General features: G+C 34.2%; 3 protein-coding genes across 6 annotated transcripts in view; 1 reads left to right on the top strand and 2 right to left on the bottom strand.

Moving 5' to 3' along the window:
• LOC110108820 (probable 20S rRNA accumulation protein 4) overlaps positions 1 to 3210 on the top strand; it is a 19732-nt gene extending 16522 nt beyond the window's left edge. For 2 of the 4 annotated variants that reach the window (XR_002304507.2, XM_020839632.2), the window contains 2 exons: positions 658 to 757; positions 2845 to 3210. Coding sequence is in view for 3 of the 4 variants with exons in the window: in XM_020839632.2 (XP_020695291.1) it covers positions 658 to 744 (87 nt within the window). In the remaining variant the exon portion in view is untranslated. The remainder of the gene's footprint in view (positions 1 to 657; positions 758 to 2844) is intronic. The other 2 variants (XM_028698111.1, XM_020839636.2) reach the window with 1 other exon arrangement.
• A 2411-nt stretch (positions 3211 to 5621) lies between these two features.
• LOC110108759 (pentatricopeptide repeat-containing protein OGR1, mitochondrial-like) lies at positions 5622 to 7488 on the bottom strand. The gene has a single exon (XM_020839528.1). The coding sequence runs from the start codon at positions 7436 to 7438 to the stop codon at positions 5714 to 5716; it is 1725 nt and encodes a 574-aa protein (XP_020695187.1). The 5' UTR covers positions 7439 to 7488; the 3' UTR covers positions 5622 to 5713.
• A 6465-nt stretch (positions 7489 to 13953) lies between these two features.
• Positions 13954 to 17612, bottom strand: LOC110108761 (pectinesterase-like). Its single transcript, XM_020839531.2, has 3 exons — positions 16835 to 17612; positions 15738 to 16272; positions 13954 to 14792 (listed from the first exon to the last, which is right to left on the bottom strand). Exons 1-3 carry the CDS (start codon positions 17261 to 17263, stop codon positions 14098 to 14100), a joined length of 1659 nt encoding a protein of 552 aa, XP_020695190.1. The 5' UTR covers positions 17264 to 17612; the 3' UTR covers positions 13954 to 14097.
• Positions 17613 to 20572: the final 2960 nt, after the last annotated feature.

Below are 20572 nucleotides of genomic sequence, written 5' to 3'. Positions count from 1 at the left end.
GTATATGAATTTATACTGACATGCATGTCTTGGTGAGCATTTTTTATACATAAAACATGGATATTCATTTTTAACACTGCCGTTGCCAGGTCCCAAGTCCTGGATGAGAAAAGTGGAGGGTTGCGTTAGGTAGTCGATAGCCAGCGTAAAACTTGTCGAACAATAATGACGTTGGAGTAGCTCCAGTAGAAGATAAGATTAGAGAAAGTCGCCTTAGATGGTTTGGTCACATAAAACGGCAGCCTTGCGATGACCCGGTTAGGAGAGTAGAGGTATTAGATTTTACTTATGTTAAGAAAGGTAGGGGTAGACCTAAAAAGACTTGGTTAGAAAATATTAGGAATGACCTTTCTTTATTAGATTTAAACGAGAATTTGACTTTTAATAGGACACAATGGAGAAAAAGGATTCATGTAGCCGACCCCACGTAGTGGGATAAAGGCTTGATGTTGTTGTTGTTGTTGTTGTATTTTTAGCCTTCAAGCATATCAATTTTGTGTGTCAGCATCATAACTTAAAAAATAAGCTATCATCATCCTATATTGAACATAAAGAGTGATATCCTCTCTCAGATATTTACCAGTATGAATGGTTTTCCTTTATGATAAACGTTCTCTTAGCTTCTTTTCTTGAAAATCACAACATTTTGCAATGCAGAACTGTTGTTCCAATTCATGCACAGAACAGCTGAGCAACCATGGCTGGGCCGTGGCTGAAGAGGCAATTGTAATTCAGGATGACTAGTATTCTCAAAATTGTAAGTTTCTTTTCTTGGCAATTTAGTGGCAGCTTCTATATGTTTTGGTTAATTTTGACAATCCTTTTGGTCCGTGATAGCATTTAAAGGTGGTTTATTTCTAATTAAGGAGATCTTTTAGTTCCTATTAAAGTGGGTGTTTAATTATTCACGTGAACCGATTGACTGTATTGATTTTAGTACCCTAAATGAAAATAAAGATTACTGTTTTTATCGGCGTATTAATAAAACCGAAGTTAGAGAGGCTTTAAAGAAAATGAATGGTGAAAAAGCTGTTGGACCTGATGATATTCCAATAGAGGTGTGGAAATGCTTAGGAGAGGAAGGAATTTATTGGCTTACTAAACTTTTTAATACTGTTATGAAGACTAAAAAGATGCCAGATGAGTGGAGAATGAGTGTATTAATTCCTTTTTTAAGAATAAAGGTGATGCACAAGATTGTGTGAATTATAGTGTAATTAAGTTAATTTGTCATACTTTAAAACTATGGGAGTGAGTTATGGAGCATAGGTTGTGGCATGATATTAATGTTTCTCAAAATCAATTTGGTTTCATGCCAGGTAGGTCGACTATGGAAGCCATACATTTATTAAGAGGTTTGATGGAGAAATATAGAGAAAATAAAAAGGATCTACATGTGATATTTATTGATTTAGAAAAAGCATATGATAGAGTTCCAAGAGAAGTGCTTTGGAGAGTTCTTGAAAAGAAAAGAGTTAATACCACTTATATTCAAATAATTAAAGATATATATGCAGGAGCTATTACTTGTGTTCGAACACAAGGTGGTTTGACCAATTATTTACCTATTTCGGTTGGGTTACATCAAAGATTGGCCTTAAGCCTATATCTTTTTTGCTTTAGTCATGGATGTTCTCACTAGACCTTTGCAAGCGGATGTACCTTGGTATATGCTTTTTGCTGATGATATTCTTCTTGTTGATAAGAATAGAGAGGGAGTTGAAGGTAAACTTGAATTATGTAGATCAACCTTAGAGTCTAAAGGTTTTCGCTTGAGTAGATCTAAAATGGAGTATATGGAGAGTAATTTTAGTAATAATAGACCTAGTGAGGGGATTGTGACTTTGGGCAATCAAGTCATTAATAAGAGTATACATTTTAGATATATTGGATCTATTGTTCAGAGCGATGATGAAATAGATGGGGATATTATCAGTAGAATTCAAGTTGAATGGTAGAATTCAAGTTGAATGGTTGAAGTGGAGGAATGCATCGGGCTTGTTGTGCGATAAAAAAATACCCCTCAAACTTAAGGGAAAATTCTATAAGATGGTGGTGAGGCCTGCAATGCTTTATGGTGCGGAATATTGATCATTAAAAGAGAAGCATAATACTAAGTTAAGTGTGGCAGAGATGAGGATGCTCAGGTAAATGAGTGGCTTTACCCTTAGAGATAGGATACGAAATGAGCATATACGTGAAAATGTTGGAGTAGCTCTCGTATAAGATAAGATTAGAGAGAGTCACCTTATATAGTTTGGTTACATAAAACGGCGGCCTTCTGATGACCTGGTTAGGAAAATAGATGTATTAGATTTGACTTATGTTAAGAAACGTAGAGGTAGACCTAAAAAAATTTGGTTAGAAAATATTAGAAATGATATTTCTTTATTAGATTTAAACGAGAATTTGAATTTTAATAGGACAAAATGGAGAAAAAAGATTGATGTAGCGGAAAGGATAAAGGCTTGATGTTGTTGTTGTGAACCAATTGACATTAGTTTGGTAAAAGTATGTTCTAAACAAGAACTGAAGAACATGATTTTATTTTGCCAAAGCACAGTTAGTGTTTGACCAAACGAATGCATGGATGACTAATGTTATGGCAACCCGAGTAATCTTGGCAAGATATTGTTTTGCAAACCTCAAAATTTATAGCCAACAAAAATGCAAGATGTGCGCATTGAAATGAACAAATTGAGGATCTAAAAGAGTAAATAGTTTCTTATTTTAAGAAATTTCATTTTCTGTTGTCTTTAGTTCTTTGTTTCCCCTATTTGCTTCAAAAGTGACTTGTTGACTGCCTTATCATACGGGCTGTTACTGTTCCTTTGCTGTTTTCAGTGATCCCGACTTCTATGGACGCACGGCAACATCGATTATTTTAGCTTCTTTTTCCTGCACCCCTACAATCCTTCGATAGCTCCTTGCGATTTCTTTGTTATGATATTTTTGGGTTTTGTTGGCATATGTGACTGCAACATTTTTGGTGATTTGCACTGCGGTTATTATACAATCCTTGTCTCCCTATGGCTCGTAGGGGTTGGAGATAAGGCTACCTACTTATCTTTTGATTTTTTTAGATGTAAGTTGAGGATTTTTTATTGATATATATACAAACTGTTATCCTTGATTTCTACTTTGATGAAATAAAATTTTGCTTATGTACAATTTCTTTTAGCATCTCCCAATGCAAATGGAGATTGAAGATTTTTAAGAGAAGTTATATCTTTGTATTTAAGGTTTGATGTTATTGTTTGGTGATCACTTTTTTTTATTCTATTCTATTATCTAATTTTTAGTAATTGGTTTAATTTCTTGAATTAATTTTATTTATTCAACATGCTTTGGAAAACAAGTCTAGGCTTTGTTTGGGAAGTTTTTTTTTTTTTTTACTTTTTCTGAAAGCAATTTTAAAGTATGATTTTTTTAATTTTTATACTAGAAATCTGCTTTAAGTAGTAAGAAAGTTGTCCCAAACGAATCTTACTATTATTTTTTTGCTGATTTCAAGAGATTTTTGTAAAAATAATAGCTTTATAAAGCAATAAGAAAGTTGTCTCAAATGAAATCTTTAAAAAAGATTTGTTTATGCTTTTGGTTGTTAGAGAATTGAAGGATGTTGTGATTGAAAGTATCAGTATATCTGATGTGTCAGTGAAGAACTATCTAATTTTAAAAAATTATGCCCTAATGATCTTTTTGATAAAAAAAAATGATATTTATGCATTTGATTTAATGTTTTGATAATTTTGTCTAATTATTCACTTAATAAATAAAGTCAAATGAACATGTTGAACTTAGAAGTTACGCTGATGGTTTCCTTAAAAATAGATTCATTAGAGAGCACGAATCTTGTGCAATTCTTGCATTATATGTAGTGAAGATAAATGAATGTTGTTGAATTTGTATACAAAATAGAGCAATTGGTAAGATTATTATCAAATATTGGTTTTTTGTACCTACATTGGATGATATTGGCGAGTATAATGATTGTAACTTTCTGGCAATGCCTTCTCTACAATCTTTATTTCCTCTAAGGCTTCGTTTGGGACGATTTTCTTGTTGCTTCTTAAAGCCGCTTTTTAGTATAAAAATTTTAATAATTGAACTAGAAAGTTGTTTTAAAAAGCAGCAAGAAAACTGTCCCAAACGAAACCTAAGTTTCTTCTCCATCTGCGTTCTCATAGCAAAAGAAAGAAAAATGTTGAAAACCTTACATCTTTTGTTTTCCCTCCACCATCCTAAAGCTTAGTTTGAGATAACTGTTTTTCTGCTTTCTAAATATTTTTCTAGTATAAAAATTTTTTTAATTAGAAATTTTTTGTAAATTTTTTTTAGAAAATAATAAGAAAGTTGTACGAAATGAAATCTAGGATTTATTTGGGACGGCTTTCTTACTGTTGAAATCAACTTTAGTACAAAAATTAAAAATTTTTTACTTGAAAGCTGTTTTAAAAAAATTGTACTAGAAAATTGTTTTAAGAAACAGTAAGAAAGTCGTCCCAAACGAAGTCTAAGACATAGAGGTGGAGGAGAGGTGACAAGTGCTTTCTGTCAAGAAAAGAAATTGGGTTTCAGAGGAAATACAGAGAAAGAAGACAATAAGCTCACCATGACTTCATTTCTGGCATGAATGTTCCTTTTCTTGTAAACTTGGGTGGAAAAAAATAACTAAAGTTTCGTTTGGGACGGCTTTCTTTCTACTTCCTAAAGCAACTTCTTAGTATAAAAATTAAAATTTTTATCCTAGAAAACTGCTTTAAGAAGCAATAAAAAAATCGTCCCAAATGAAACCTAAAACACTCCCGAAGAACAAGGGGGCTAAGCACATACTGTTATTTGTGTATTGTGATAAATTACAAGGGATACAGTATGCCTTTACAGTAAAACATGAGAGGATAATTTTGTGCAACTTTGAAAGCTTTGGTGTATTGCAAAATAAGAAATTATTCAAAATTTGAAGAACTTCTTTTGCACCTATGAGCGCTGAATGTAAAATATTATTCTCTTCTTTAAAGTTTTGTTTGCCATAATTTTATAGTACAAATTCTTAAAGTAACTTTTCGAAAAACGGTGATAAAGACGTCTTAAACGAAATCTTAGACTTTATTACTACTTTTTAAAATAACTTTCTAGTATAAATTCTTAAAGCAACTTTCTATAATTTTGTAATAAAAGGCTGCTTTAATTTTTATCAAAAATTAAAATTTGATGTAAAAAAAAAAAAAAAAAAGCTGCTTTAAGAAGTAATAAAAAGTCGCCTTAGTTGCTCTAGGAGTTCAAATAGAGTTTCTTCAAATATGTTCAAAATTTCCTCCTCTTGATTGAATCAAATCCATATTTTCTTACACTATATAAATTTTTTACTTGCATTCTGCTAAGAATTGTCGAAAATAATAACTGCAGAAATGGAAAAAAAAAAAAAAAAAAACAATCTGTATATCTATGAAAAAAAACAAAAAAAAAATAAAAAAATAAGTTTGTTAATGTCAATGTACAAACTACATAGCCATAAGAAAAAATGATTTCCATCATATATAATTAAAAGAAATCTAAAAAACAATTATTTGATAATTTAACAAACATGAAAAATCTTCTCATAATCTGGATGACTGGATGGTTATATTGCAGAAGAGTTTAGGAGAAATAAACTCTCCATTAGAGAGTCTCACTCAAAGCTCTAGATTCACAATATCATCACCATCCAAATTCACCAGAAATCTCGGCACGAGCAATCACCGCCCTCAAAATGGTGAAATCGCGCTCGATCACGAATGACAATCACCCGATCATATTCCTTCGATACGAGTTTCGCCACCGTATGACAATCCGCACAAATCCGCAAGTTCTTATTAACCCTTATCGGTTCGCCTTTTGGTATACTAATCAACCCAAATGCGATTGCCAATTTCTCGCTATGATAATATAAGGCATTTTCTTTCTCCTCCTCACCAATATCATGAAGAACATTTCTAGTGTCCGGAACGTATCCCAGCCGTCTGATCCTCGATCCAATCTCCTCCAATTTCTCATAAATCTCACTCAATCTAACATGTTCCTTATCACTATTGATAAACCTGTGAACAAATCCATTCACTTCCATGTAACTGAAGCCTGGTACTTTCCTCACTTCACCTTTCCTCATAGCGTCCCTGACCCGACCCACGTCGGCCCATCGGGCCTTCGAGGCGTATACGTTGGATAACAAAACGAAGTCTCCACAGCCGTTGGATCCCATTTCCTTGAGCTTTGCTGAAACAAGCTCGGCCATGTTGTCGTCGCCATAGGTCTTGCAGGCGCCGAGGAGAGTTTGGTACATTACTGCGTCCGGTGAGAAGGGCATGGTGGTGACTATGTTGTAGGCTTCCCGAAGACGGCCGGCGCGGCCCAAAAGATCGACGATGGTGCCGTAGTGCTTTACTGTACGGGGAATTCGGATGGAATGGAATATGCGGAGGCCGTCCTCTACCAGGCCGGCGTGAGTGCAGCCGCAGAGGACGGCGAGGTAGGTGATTGCGTCGGGTTCGATTGGGGTGGAGCTGAGCATTTCGTCGAACAGTTGGAGGGCATCTCGGCCGCGGCCGTGGAGAGCGAGGGTCATGATGGCGGCGTTCCAGGAGACAAGGGTTTTGGAATCTAGGGAGCGGAAGAGGGAGAGAGCGCGGGAGATGTCGCCGCATTTGGCGTACATGTCGATGAGCGCATTGCGGACCCGGATGTCGGCGTCGAGGTGGAGGGAGTTGGCGTAGGCATGGATGGAGGCGCCTTCGGCGAGGGCGCCGAGTTGAGAGCAGGAGGAGAGGGCGGCGACGACGGTGACGGCGTCGGGGCATTCGCGCGGGGAAGGGGGGTTGTGTTGGAGGCGGTGGAAGAGGGAGAGGGAGTGGTGGGGGAGGAGGGAGAGGAGGAGTGTGTTCCAGGTGGCGATGTCACGGAGGGGCATTTCATCGAATGCTTGAAGAGCGAGGTCGGTGCGGGAGGATTTGGCGTAGGCGTCGATGAGGGTGGTGAGGAGGCGGACGTCGGCGGCGAGGCCGAGGCAGAGGAGGTGGGAATGGAGAGGGGAGATGGTTGATAGAGAGGAGAGGCGGGCGGCAGATTTGAGGGTGAAGGAGAGGGAGAGGGCGTCGGGGCGGGAGGAGGTGGAGTGGAGGAGAAGGGGGTAGAGGGAGAGGGCGGGGGAGGGGTCGGGGGAGAGTGATAGGCCGCGTAGGAGGGCGTTGAAGTCGTTGGTTCTCGGAGCGAGGGTGCAGCGGAGCATCGCGGTGGCGTGGGGGAGATCGCCGAAGGCGGAGACGGCGAAGAGTTCGGTAAGTTTGGAGCGGAGGCAGGGTAGGAGCTGAAAGAGGCCGTGTGAGACGAGTTGGGCGTGGAATTGCTTGAGATGGGTGAGGGCGGAGCAGCGGTGGAGGAGAGAGTCGAGCTGAAGAAGCATCGGAATAGGGCTCGAGCTACATCTCTCGATTTTTACATAAACAGGCGGGCAGCCGGGCAGGCCTGTAAGAGGGAAAATTATTATGTCGCCAGGATTCATCCGAGGTGAATTCGGATGGACCATATCATCTGGATTCTGATACATCCGGATAGGTCCGGATGACGTGTAATAATTTGCCGACTCGTCTGAAGGTGAATCCGGATGCACCATGTCATCCAGATTCTGACACATTCGGATGGGTTCGGATGACGTGGCGCGTCCGAATTCATCTCCGAACGGTTCGGACGCCGAACGTAATTTTCCTGGTAATAGAGGATTCATTAAGTGACTGATATAATGATTTAGGTTTACAATAGAAATAAAGAGAATATGTGATCATATGAGTTTGTCTCTTGGAGGATTGTGATATTGGAAGCCTTTGAACTTGTGAAGCTTAAAGGATTTATGGCAATTTAAGGATGCCAGACAGGTCATAAAAGTTGAATAAACCCCACATGTAATTTTCAAACAAACTTATATAATTTAGATCCTACATGATCAAGAAAATTATATGATTGAGACCACGTTCTAAAGTTTGAATTAAAATTTACATTTTTCTTCACCTTTTGACCTTCTTCTAACATTATGATGGAAGCTCGACATATGAAATTATAATCTCACTTGAAATAGACATCCAACTAAATCCACATAAATATTTTGAAATTCATAATGTTGAAGTCTCTATGCAAATGCAATATGGAGTTAACTTATCATAAGTAATAGGCTAGGCATACAAGCATACCACTACAACAAAGATTATCCCATCATGCGAATATGATGTTTGATATGATTACACATTTTTGATTAGTTATTTATTCAGACAAATATTTCTACAACGTAGACATATTATGCTAGCAGATATGTTTATCAACCATAGGTAATTTGTTGATCTCTATCGAGCACACTCTCAAAGGACAAGATAGTCAATCAAATGCTAAATGCACATTAATAACTCATGTGCGGTTCCATGGTTGATTATTAAAAAATGGCTTAGAGAAATGTCATGCATTTAATTTTGATGGCATTAATTTATTAAGATTAATGTTATCTTATTTACAAGTTAGGGTAAATTATTTAAGATCCTTAAGAGCCAAACTCAATTTATTTTAACAAATAATATAACAATAAAAAGAAACTTAAGAAAAGTAGTGCAACTAAGACATATAAAGTAAAACAAAGATATCTAGATCATGCCACATACCTCTAGCAAGCTTGCATATATTAAAATTACAAAAGAAAAATAGAAGCATAAAAGACATTAGTGCATTTTCATATATTTCAATAAACTTATCATTAGTTAAGCACAATATTGTGTTAAGCAAGCAAATAATGCCTTTGAGGGGCCTACACAATAAGCTTGTATAGGGAGAAAATAGTTATATCATAATTTACATAATTACAACTACATAATATTGCTAACTTATATAATAAATCTGTCACATCCCAGAATCTAAATTAGAAGAATCTTTTTTTTTTTTTAATCTTTTAATTTACACAACCATAGCTACCTAATTTTTTTAATATAAATACAAGTAAAAATAAAATTATCGATCAAAATATCAATATACATATATGTATTTTTTTTCTTCTAAAAATTATATATACTACTCAAGATCTATACAATCTTAATGAGCTAAACGACCCAATAAGTCATTAAAATCTTATAAGTGAATTCAAAGTTGTAAAGGAGCAATATGCATGTAAACAGTCAAATCATAACAGTTGCATTAATATAATCACGAATCAATGCATAAATAGTAAAACACGCATGTAATAACAGGAAAGTGATGTAGTACAGAAGCTAGTAAAGCTGTACAATAGAGAAATCAATAAATCAATCAGTAAAGCAGTCATCGTATCAAAACTATCAATTAGTAGAGAAATCATATAAATAGATAAAACTAAAGCATCAATAAAGACTATCGAAATAATATAAATATAATAAAATCATATAGGAGTGTACACATATTATATAACTATTCAATATCAATATTAATATTAATATCAAATTAGTATATTATGTGCTTAGTATGTCACATAATTAGTATAAGTATAGTGAATCAGTAGTATCAAATAATATCAATGTCTATATCGATAATAGTAACATTCTAGTGGTAGGAGTAATAAAATAATGCAATAATAATAAATTTGTGTAATAACAATAAATTCATATAATAATAGGAATAATTCATCAATAACATGCATTTCAGTAGTCATACTAAACAAGTAAGAAGTTCTGTCTATCATGATATTTTTTTAATATTATATAAGTAAATCGTTGACTCAATAAACGTAGTCGTCATTTTTAATCCGTCGACATAGTAATAACTCATTTTAACTCTTAATCATTGTATTGTTGTATCAGAAGAGGATAACAATCAATCATAGTATCTAAAGGAATAATGCCCATCAACCCACCATGATATACATATTAATCAGGGTAAATCGGTCTTTACTTTTCTTTTACATACACACATGATTATCATAGTATTAATAATAACTAGCTATTACTCAATCACATATCCATATTTATTTCCAATACATTACAATAAATAAAACATAATTATGTTTAATTCAAAAAGCACCAACATATTCTAATGGTAGGCAACAGAAAACTCTACTGAGTAGAAATTCATATTTTTAAAAATTAATCAAATTACCAGAGATTGTCTAACAACATTCTAAAGCTTTAATTGAACAAAATTACTATTTTTATATGTTAAAATGAATTTCTAAATTGATAAAAATCGTTACTTTTTCAAGATCTCCGAGCAAAAAAATATGAAATAAATACTTAAAATTCTCATAATCTCAATCTTCATAACATATAAAAGATTGCACGGTGAAAGTTTTACTTTTACAAATACAAAATCATTTTCGTTTTTGGGTATCAAAAATACAAATTTGACTATAAAAAAAAATTAAATTATTGAAATAAAAAATAAGATGACGATTCTTTACAATTAGACGAACAAATCTTCCAACAGAATCAACTGACAAAAATTACTTAATCTTAACATTTCTTTTTTCCTTCCCTCTCATTTCTCATATATATATTTTATGTTCCTCTGTACAGTTCAGTCGAATGAATGGAGAAAAAAAATTTTTAAATTGATTTTAGTTAATGGAGAAAGATATTTATAAGTAAAAATAATATAATATTATCAAGTTCTCCGAGCAAAAAAATCTTAAATAAATACTTAAAATGCTCATAATCTCAATCTTTATAATATATAAAAGATTGCACGGTAAAAGTTTTGCTTTTACCAATACAAAATCATTTTCGTTTTTGGGTAAAAAAAATACAAATTTGACTGAAAAAATAAAAAAAAATCAAATTATTGAAATAAAAAATAAGATAATGATTCTTTACAATTAGACGCACAAATCTTCCAACAGAATCAACTAACGAAAATTACTTAATCTTAACATTTCTTTTTCCTTCCCTCTCATTTCTCATATATATATTTTATGTTCCTCTGTACAGTTCAGTCGAATGAATGGAGAAAAAAAAAATTGATTTTAATTAATGAATAAAGATATTTATAAGTAAAAATAATATAGTATTATTAATTTAATCAATTTTAATATAAAAATATATATCTTTTTAGATTAAAAAATTATAGAAAAATATCTATAAGATAGTCTAATTTATTTAAAAAATTTTGATGAAATTGATTTGTAAAACGGACATATGATGGTCCCAAACCCTCACTTGTACTGATATCTATCAATTTCTTAAGGATTTGTATCGGTGCCCAAAAATTATGAAAAAATTAATGTAATTAAATAATTATACTATCTATATTATGGCTAAAATAGTTTGTGATGTAGACTTATAATGATTTCTGAAAAAATTATTTAATTGGATTAAAATAAAGACTATTATAACAACTCCTCAAGAAATAGAATTTAAAAGTTGCACGACCTAGTCTTCAAATGCATGATAAAACACCAATTACAACACCTAATATATGCTTAGTTTGTGATAATGACCATCTAATCAAAGTTTGATGTTCTAATTAGAATTGTGGTAAGTGTGTACAAGTTTATTAACCAAATGATATTTTTAATTTAAATCATTAATAGCTTGAATGATTTGTTAACATATTTTATGATTTAATTGTTTGATTATTAAGGGTTATAAAGAATCCAATAGTGATAAGCATAAAACACCCTAAGGTAGTCCTTGTCATCAAAGTCTTCGAAATTATGTAATTTTAAATTGTAGGCCTAAATTGTAGGTTTAAGGGTTATGATGTGTAATATGATGCGAAAAGAGAATCCACTATGGATTTCAAGATCCTAAATTTATGGGTGTAGGATCTACGTTAGGGAATGAGAGGGAAAACATTACTAAAGTCTCTAACTCTTATGAATAAGGCAATTAGAGATTTTAAGAGACCATAAAAATGAGCATATTCTACCTTATGGTGGACTATGTCATCCTAAGGTCATAAGGTCCAATTATGTATACTCTCCATCTTAAGGGTGAAATGCCACATCATTGTTTCGTTGGTATGTTAAACCAAAGCTAATGAATTATTAAATAAACCTAGAAGCTTCTAAGGCTACTTAGGACATGCCACTAATTAGTCAATTAGAATAAACTAAGACATATGACTATCAAAGCTATGTTTAATTAGGGAAGATTAGAATTTAAAGAGTAAGGGGATTGAATACACACCCTCAGATCACTAAAATAATCATCATTAACCTAATTATGACCAACTAAATAGAGAATAGAACCGGGTTAATTATGCACTTAGTGTTAACTAAGGGTTAGCTAGGACCTAACACAGGGTGATCTCTTTGTTGCAATATGTGAACCCGAGCTTATGTTTTGATAATTAAAAATATTATTGGAGTTTATTTAGCTTCTCCTACTTGTTATTATTGCATATATATATTTTTTATGTGTGTACTATTATTTCATGTATATCATACATCAATGATCAAGCATTGCCAAAGGATCATAGCTCAAGACTAGGTACTGCATGATTGATTATAAAGTATAACTAATTTAACAGTACGAACAAAATATTATATTGGATGATCAACTAAATTTGAAACCCCACCATTAAATCTAAATTACCTAAAATAGGCGAATTTAAATTTCTAAATTTAAACTATTTGTACTGTATGATTTAAAATAATTGCCTAATTAAGTTAGTTAATTAATCAATCAATTCAGATCTAATCAATTATAGATCATACTATATGATACTATATTGTACTGTATGAATCGTCAGAGGAGTCTTTGGACGAAGTTTGGTTCATCCAATTCGATCCAAAAATCGTACTGTCTGAATCACGTGAGGGCTCTTTGGACTATTTTTGTTCATCCTGTACGATCTGATCTTGAGTTGAACTAATCACACTATACTATTGTTCATTTGTACAATATGACCAGTTAAATAATTTTAACTGGTCATCATGTAGGCTGTTCATAGTACAATACCACAGTAGGAGAAATGTAATAATTATATTGTACGATCAATATATCGTACTATACAAACAATGACTGCTAAATTAAAAATTAGGATTTTTTGGATCCTTGCATTTAAACAACTCTTATTTCATTTTGAAGAGTCTTTGACAGTTAAGGAGGATAGAGTCTACTATGAGAGAGAGTTTAAAAGGTGAGCTTTGGGTTTGGGAGAGAAATATGTAGAGAGAGAGAGAGAGAGAGAGAGAGAGAGAGAGAGAGAGAGAGAGAGAAATAATAGCCTTGTGGGATCAATGGAATGTGAGAGAGGAAGTCTTCACATGATTTCTCTGGTCATCATCCTCCTCCTTCCTCCATGAGTCAACGTCTTACTTGAGGGAAACTTTGGGAAAAATCTCTTAGAGTTAAAGGACCATTGACAGTTTCGCTGCACTAGGAGGAAAGGGATTCAAGTTTTCTGCCTCATCAAGTGAGTGAAAAGGATTTCAGTTCTTTGTCTCAAAAGGAGGGTAAAAAAGATTTTGGTACTCTGCCGCACCAAGTTGGTGAAAGAAATTTTCGACCTCTGTCGCTCGTCGACTATGGTTCTGCCGACTGAATGAACATTTCAATACTAATTCTTCATATTTTTACCATGTAATATGAAGTACAATATATGCATCAACCTAAGGCCTTCCCCCAAGGAAGAGCCTCATGTGTAATCGACTGCAAATAATAGTGGATTCATTCAAACTGGGCTAGGCCCCGCGATTTTCCCCTTTTTAGGGGTTTCTACGTAAAAACTCTTGTGTCTCTTATGAACACTACGCCATCTTTTATATCTCTTGTGTACTGGATCTTCGTACAAAGCTAAGACATTAAATTTTATATTTATCCACCGCCGCAAATATTCCAGGATGCAACAACAATAATAATTATTATATTAATATAAGGCTATATTATCTATGATAAAAGTGAATTAAATGATCTTAAAACAACTAAATTCTACAATTTTAATTAAAATTTCTGCGAAATCATAAATATAAGGTGACAATAATCAGAATGTCAGAAACCAAAATAAAATCATATCGAAGCAGTCAAGCAGATGTGAAAATCCGTAATATGGTATACAAGTAATCGAACATTAATTAATCGCTCTGTTCTTTCTCCATCATCGCCTCTCCCGACCCGATCACTTGATGAGGGTAAGCGCATGGGGCACGCCGGCGAACGGAATCCAGTTCACACCGGCCAGCAGCGGGCCTGCAGTCCACCTCACCGCCTCCTTCCTGTTAATCACATGAAATCCTTTCCAATTAACCCTGCCACTCGTAACCGATCCCGGTCCCCTGTTGTTATACTCGGCATAATAAAGCGTGTCTAGGGCAAAATCTCCGTTCCACGGCATCCACCCCAGAGGTCTAATAAGATCCCCGATAGTGGATTCCATGACAATAGTGGTGGAGAATTGCTTCCATGGGCGGCCGAGATAGCTAGCGATTTTGAAGCGGTCGGGGAAGAGGAATTGGTCGGGGACGATTCGGCAGTTTTGGATGACGAGAGCGGTGCGTTCGTGGGGAGTGTCTTTGCCGTGTGCGGTGACGGTGTTCTGTTGATTGTCCATTGGGCGGCGGACGATGATGAGGGAGTTTTGGATGACGACTTGGGAGTCGCCGAAGATGAAGTCGATGGTGCCGGAAATGACGCAGTTGCGGACGAAGTGGCGGCCGGATTGGGAATAGAAGGAGTCTTGGAAGCCGTCGATGCGGCAGTTGTAGAGGACGGCGGCGTCGGCGTTTAGGCGGAGGGCGACGGCTTGGTGGCCTTTCGGGCCGGCGTTGTTCTGGAAGCCGATTGATTTGGCGATGAAGCCGGGGGCCAATACCGCTGCAATTATTAACATACAATTTTATTTAATATATTTACATATCTATCACTAAGAATTTTAATATTATATTTTTACCTTTTCTATAAAATTTTAATATCAAATATATCACTTATATGTTTCATTCTTATCACCTTATAAATTTTAATATTTCATTCAATATATCCATATTTATTCTAAGAGTGAAAGGCATGTAATATTAAAATTTTAGATATATATTAGACATTTATTTGATGATTATTGAGAGTTTTCTTTTTATCTGTATTAGTTTTTGGGATATCTACATACATATCACATAACTAAAATTTTATATTTATTTATATAATATTGTAATGTTTCAATTACATTAAAAATATATGTATTAAACTATATATTTTTATTTAAAGAAGTTAATATGATTAATATTTTTTATCTGATTTAAAACTTTTATTGCTATATAAGTAAACATAAATTAGATATTAGATATATAAATATGTACAAATTTAATAATTTAAAATTTATATAGATAAATCTTAATATAGTAAAAAATATTAAATTATTATCTTATATATATATATATATACACGCATTAAAAAAAATTTATGCCAAGATAAAATTAAACATTATTAAATTTATTCTTAGATTAATGATCTTAATATATGAGATTTAATTGTGTCACTTATCTTCCATTTTACATGATGATTCCATTTTTACTATAAAGTGTATTTAAAACTTTTATATATTTGTTTGACCATTTATGATTTGACTGTAAATATGAAAAAATTATTTTGTGCGGATGCCGAATATCATCCAGAAGTCAATCAAAATGAGCCACATCAGTATCGTGGCTTGGTACTGCTCGGTATTGATGACGTGACTCATTATGATTGGTCTTCAGATATAAAACTGCATTCGGGATTCGTACAGAATAATTTCTCGTAAATAAGACCCCAGAGAAGCCTACTTACAGAAAGTGGCGGTCTTGAAGGTCCCAACCCCCTCTGCATAATTCAGCCGGCCCGTAACCAAAGTCTTTCGCGGCCCATCCCCGTAAATAAGTAAATTGGGCTTTGTCTTATCCACAGTAACCTTCTCATTGTACACACCAGCCTTCACATATATCACGTAGCGCCCTCTGTAAGTCTCCGGCATAGCGTTGAGCGCGTCGTTGATTGTCTTGAATTGTCCACTGCCATCCTTCGCAACCACGGCGTTGGGTGGCAGCTTCTGATCGTTCCATCTGGCAGCCAGAAGCTTTCTGTCGGCCGCCGGAACCCACTCGGGATAGTTCAAGAGGCGGCGCCCGGTTAATGCGGCGACGGTGGCATTCAAGTCGAGGTTGAGATCTTTTGTGAGGTCGGAAACGGCCGTAATAATGGCGATGGCGTTGTCGGTGAGCTCGGTGGCGTTGCGGAGGGCGGTGGCCATCTCGGCGTTGAGCTCTTCCGACTCGATGCTGGCTAGGCAGTTGGTGCGGTAGGAGACGACCATGCTGAGCCAGGCCTGAAGAATGGCGTTATATAATGTTAGATTTTGAATTTATTTCTGAACATAAATGATCATAATACTAAATTAAGTGTTGGAGAGATGAGGATGCTTAGATGGATTAGTGGCTTTATTCTTAGAGATAGGATATGAAATGAGCTTATACGTGAAAAAGGTTGGGTAGCTCCACTGGAAGATAAGATTAGAGAGAGTCGTCTTAGATGATTTGGTCATATTAAACGGAGGTCTTTCGATGACCCAATTAGGAAAGTTGAGGTATTAGATTTGACTTATGTGAAGAAAGGTAGAGATAGATCTAAAAAGACTTGGCTAAAAAATATTAGAAATGATCTTTCTTTATTTGATTTAAATGAGAATTTGACTTTTAACATGACACAATGATGAAAAAAGATTCATGTAATCGACCCCACGTAGTGGGACAAAAGCTTGATGTTGTTGTTGTTGTGGTGGTGGTTGTCTAAACATATATAAATGTTATATTATAAAAATTAACGACAAAATTTTCATTTTTTAGCTCCACCGAAGATTCTGATATATCTCGTTTCCTTCACACCGTTACCTGAAAATCATCGAGCCGATGTCCATTATCAGCTTCGGCGAGCACGGCGGCGAGCCGATCGCCGGCATCCACCAGAAGCTCCTTACACAATTCGAAGCCGTCGTTGTCAATGGGGCCCTTAGCCAGCTTATGAAGCTCGTTAGCTTTTTCATTCGCAGCTTCGACGTGAGTTGTGATCACCTTAACGGCGGCGCGGATAATGTCGCCGGCGGAAGATGTGTCGTTGATGGCGCCGGTGAGGGTGCGCTCACATGCATCTTTGTAGGATGTCGGTGCGCAGAGAACGGAGACAGAGGACTTAACGGTGGTGGCGAGTTGGCTGGAAGCAGTAGGCTTGTTGAAGGATCGGGAGGAGATGGCGATGACGCTGATGACGGCGGCGACGACGAGGATGGCGGAGAAGCCGCCGATGGCAGCTTTGTTTACCATTTTTGTTGGGGGTGGAGACCGATGAAGGATTGTGGGGGGAAGGGATGGATTGGTTATTTATTGGGCTTGTTAGAGGCTGTCAACGGTTAGCGAGGGGGAGGGGAGTTGTTTGCGAGGGTTTGGAGTATGTGGTTGGTGTGAAGGTTTGGGTGATCTTTAGGAGGAGTATTCTATTTTTGGAGGTTTATGTTGGAAAAAGATTATGATATAAAATATTGATATAATTTGAAATAGAACATGTTTGGAAAATATTGAATTTTTTTTTTATAGTAATATTGCAATAATTTCAAAGTAAATTTAATTAATTTCAAGCTTATCTCAATGTAAGGATGTATCATGGTGTATGCTTTTGCTGATGATGTTCTTTTGTTGTTGATAAGATTAAAGACGGAGTTAAAGTTAAATGAATTATGAAGGTCAACTTTAGAGTCTAAAGGCTTTCATTTGAGTAGATCTAAAATTGAATATATGGAGTATAATTTTAGTAAAAATAGATCTAATGGGGGGATTGTGATTTTGGGAGATCGAGTTATTAATAAGAGTACACATTTTAGATATATATCTTAGATCTATTGTTTAGAGTGATGATGAAATAGATGGTATATTATTAGTAGAATTCAAGTTGGATGGTTAAAGTAGAGGAATGCATCGGGCTTGTTGTGTGATAGAAAAGTCCCCCTCAAACTTAAGGGAAAATTCTATAAGATGCTTTATGGGGTAGAATGTTGGCCATTTAAAGAGAAGCAAAATATTAAGTTAAGGGTTGTAGAGATGAGGATGCTCAGGCCTTAGGTGGATGAGTGGCTCTACTCTTATAGATAAGATACAAAATGAACATATACGCGAAAAGGTAGGAGTAGCTAGCTATAGTGGAATGTAAGATTAGAGAGAGTTGTCTTAGATGATTTGGTCATATAAAACGACGGCCTTCTGATGACCTGGTTAGGAAAGTATAATTATTAAATTTGACTTATATTAAGAAAGATAGAGGTAGACATAAAAATACTTGATTAGACAATATTAGAGATGACTTTTTTTTATTAGATTTAAATGAGAATTTGACTATTAACGAATATAATTGAGAATAAAGGATTCATGTAGCCAACCCCACATGGGATAAAAACTTGATGTTGTTGTTGTTATTTGTCTATAATGGATAAAATGATTATGCTAAAAACCTGCTCATTGACTTGTAATTAGGGGTGAAGCCATAACTTTTTTTGTTCTTTTGGAGGCACAAATTATCGATTCTAAAAATACTATTAATGTTTTTCTGTTGGGCTTCGAATATGCATTGATGGTTTAAATTGTTTTTAAATAGAGCTGTCATTATAAAACATAATTTAATTATATAATAAAAAAAACTTACAATGAAAGAATATTTGTTCTTCATCTTCTTCTTACATATTACTTAGAATTTCTATCTCCGAGTCTTCATATTTTAAAATAATTATATAATTATTTCATCATTAATACTATTAAATTATAATTCAAAAAATATATTTGATTTTATATATACTTTTCCTATTCTTCTTAAAATGTAACATACAGAGAACTATTTCTTTTAGATATTTTAAATTTTTTTTTCGAGAGAAATCTCAGATTTTCTTAGATTATCATACACCATAAAATTGAACTTCAAATTATATATTAGACTTTATGTTAACAATAACTGCTATAATAATATAAGAATAAATTTATTTTAATAATAATTGCTAATCTACCATAATAATAGAAGAATAAAAAATATGCTTAATTATCACGGGAACTAATTGTAAAAGAAAGAGAAAATGATACTAAATAAATCACAAATTTAATGTTTTGGCTTCTATTAAATTAATATTTTATGACAATGTAGAGAGGATTCAGGCTACACTTAAAAAAAAATAAAAGCCAAAATTGCAGTGTATAAATTAATGAGTACTCACAATTTTTTTTTAAAATTTACCTAAGTCTATCCACACAATAAAAAGAAGAAATTTTCTTCTTATGTGCATTGTCTGAGGCTTCATTTGAGACAGTTTTTTGTTGCTTTGTACAAAAATGTTTTGAATTAAAATTTTTTTAACTAAAATGTTGTTTTAAAAAGCAATAAGAAAGCTCCCAAACAAAAAAAGTTAATAGCGAAGGATAAACTCGAGAGGTGTCATATACTCCATCTCTGATTTCGTGATTATGAACAAACTAGTGAATGATAATTTATACTTTATTTGTTTATTTTTTTGGGATTAAAGCTTGGTGGCTAAAATTTAGAAGTTAAAAGTTTGGTCAAAACTTGCTTAATCTTATTTAGTGATGGTTATATTATTTTGTTTGATTTATGCTTATCTTTATGGTTGACTTTTTTTTTTTCCCTTCTACTTTTGATTCACCTTCTCCTTACCCTAAAAAGAAAATCTTCAATCCCCTTGCCTTTCCAAAAAAATAAAAAATTAATAAGTGAATTAGGATTCAATTTTTCCATTCTAACTTTAGATTCTACTCCTTCCCAAAAAAATAAAATTATGTCTTCCAATGACATCGTTCCAACAACATCTAATCCTTCATCACCCATTGCCACTATCTACCTAACCTAATGGCCCCATCACTACCAAGCTTTTTGAGAGCCCATTAGCACCCTTATTGTCATATTTGAAGGCCAAGCAACCCTTTTCCACCAAATTCAATGCCCTCCTCTAGATCCAACAACAAACAACTTCAATTCTTTAATGATTTAGTCACTAGATCCCCCTCCCCTCTAATTTGTCCCGTTATAACCTACATAGTCTAATTGATACTAACACTAACCCTATATAAAATCTTTCTTATTTTTATACGAAAGATTTTATTTTGAAGGCCTGAATTTTCTCGCTGTACATTATGTTTAACCAGTCATTAATACTTTCGGGGTGTGGTTTCTCTTCCATTATTTTATTAAAGGCTTCCACCTCTTGTTGTTATCATCCATCCTTCTTTCTTAGCATATAAATGCCTTCTTTGGGCTGTGCTTTATGGCAAAACATGATGAATGATGTTTGATCCCAGCTCTATTGGCAAACCAATGGTTGTTCACTTATCAACATCAATGGTTCCTTTTTATAATGTTGTCCATGGATAGTATCCTCCTAAAATAGTGCATCTTCAACTTCTTTCTCACCAAATCAATAATTCTTCTCTCAGTTTTCATACCAAGGTAAATTATTTTTTTAATTCCATATACCATATTTTCAAAATTGTTCGATTCATTGAAATTGGCTTTATTTACTAATGATACATGTTTTCAAATTTGTAGGATCCATTCCATTATTAAAAAATTCTTGAAGCCTACAT

The sequence above is a fragment of the Dendrobium catenatum genome, unplaced genomic scaffold (assembly GCF_001605985.2).
Source record: "Dendrobium catenatum unplaced genomic scaffold, ASM160598v2 fragScaff_scaffold_1056, whole genome shotgun sequence".
Taxonomy (NCBI): domain Eukaryota; kingdom Viridiplantae; phylum Streptophyta; class Magnoliopsida; order Asparagales; family Orchidaceae; genus Dendrobium; species Dendrobium catenatum.
This window is presented reverse-complemented; position numbering and strand designations above follow the sequence as displayed.

Excerpts from the sequence above, each read along its gene's own strand:
- LOC110108759 (XM_020839528.1), bottom strand. The coding sequence starts at position 7,438 with ATGCTTCTTCAGCTCGACTCTCTCCTCCACCGCTGCTCCGCCCTCACC.
- LOC110108761 (XM_020839531.2), bottom strand. The coding sequence starts at position 17,263 with ATGGTAAACAAAGCTGCCATCGGCGGCTTCTCCGCCATCCTCGTCGTC. Across the intron at positions 16,273-16,834 it reads ATCGGCTCGATGATTTTCAG|GCCTGGCTCAGCATGGTCGT; the intron begins GTAACGGTGTGA and ends GCCATTCTTCAG. Across the intron at positions 14,793-15,737 it reads CTTCAAGACCGCCACTTTCT|CGGTATTGGCCCCCGGCTTC; the intron begins GTAAGTAGGCTT and ends TAATAATTGCAG.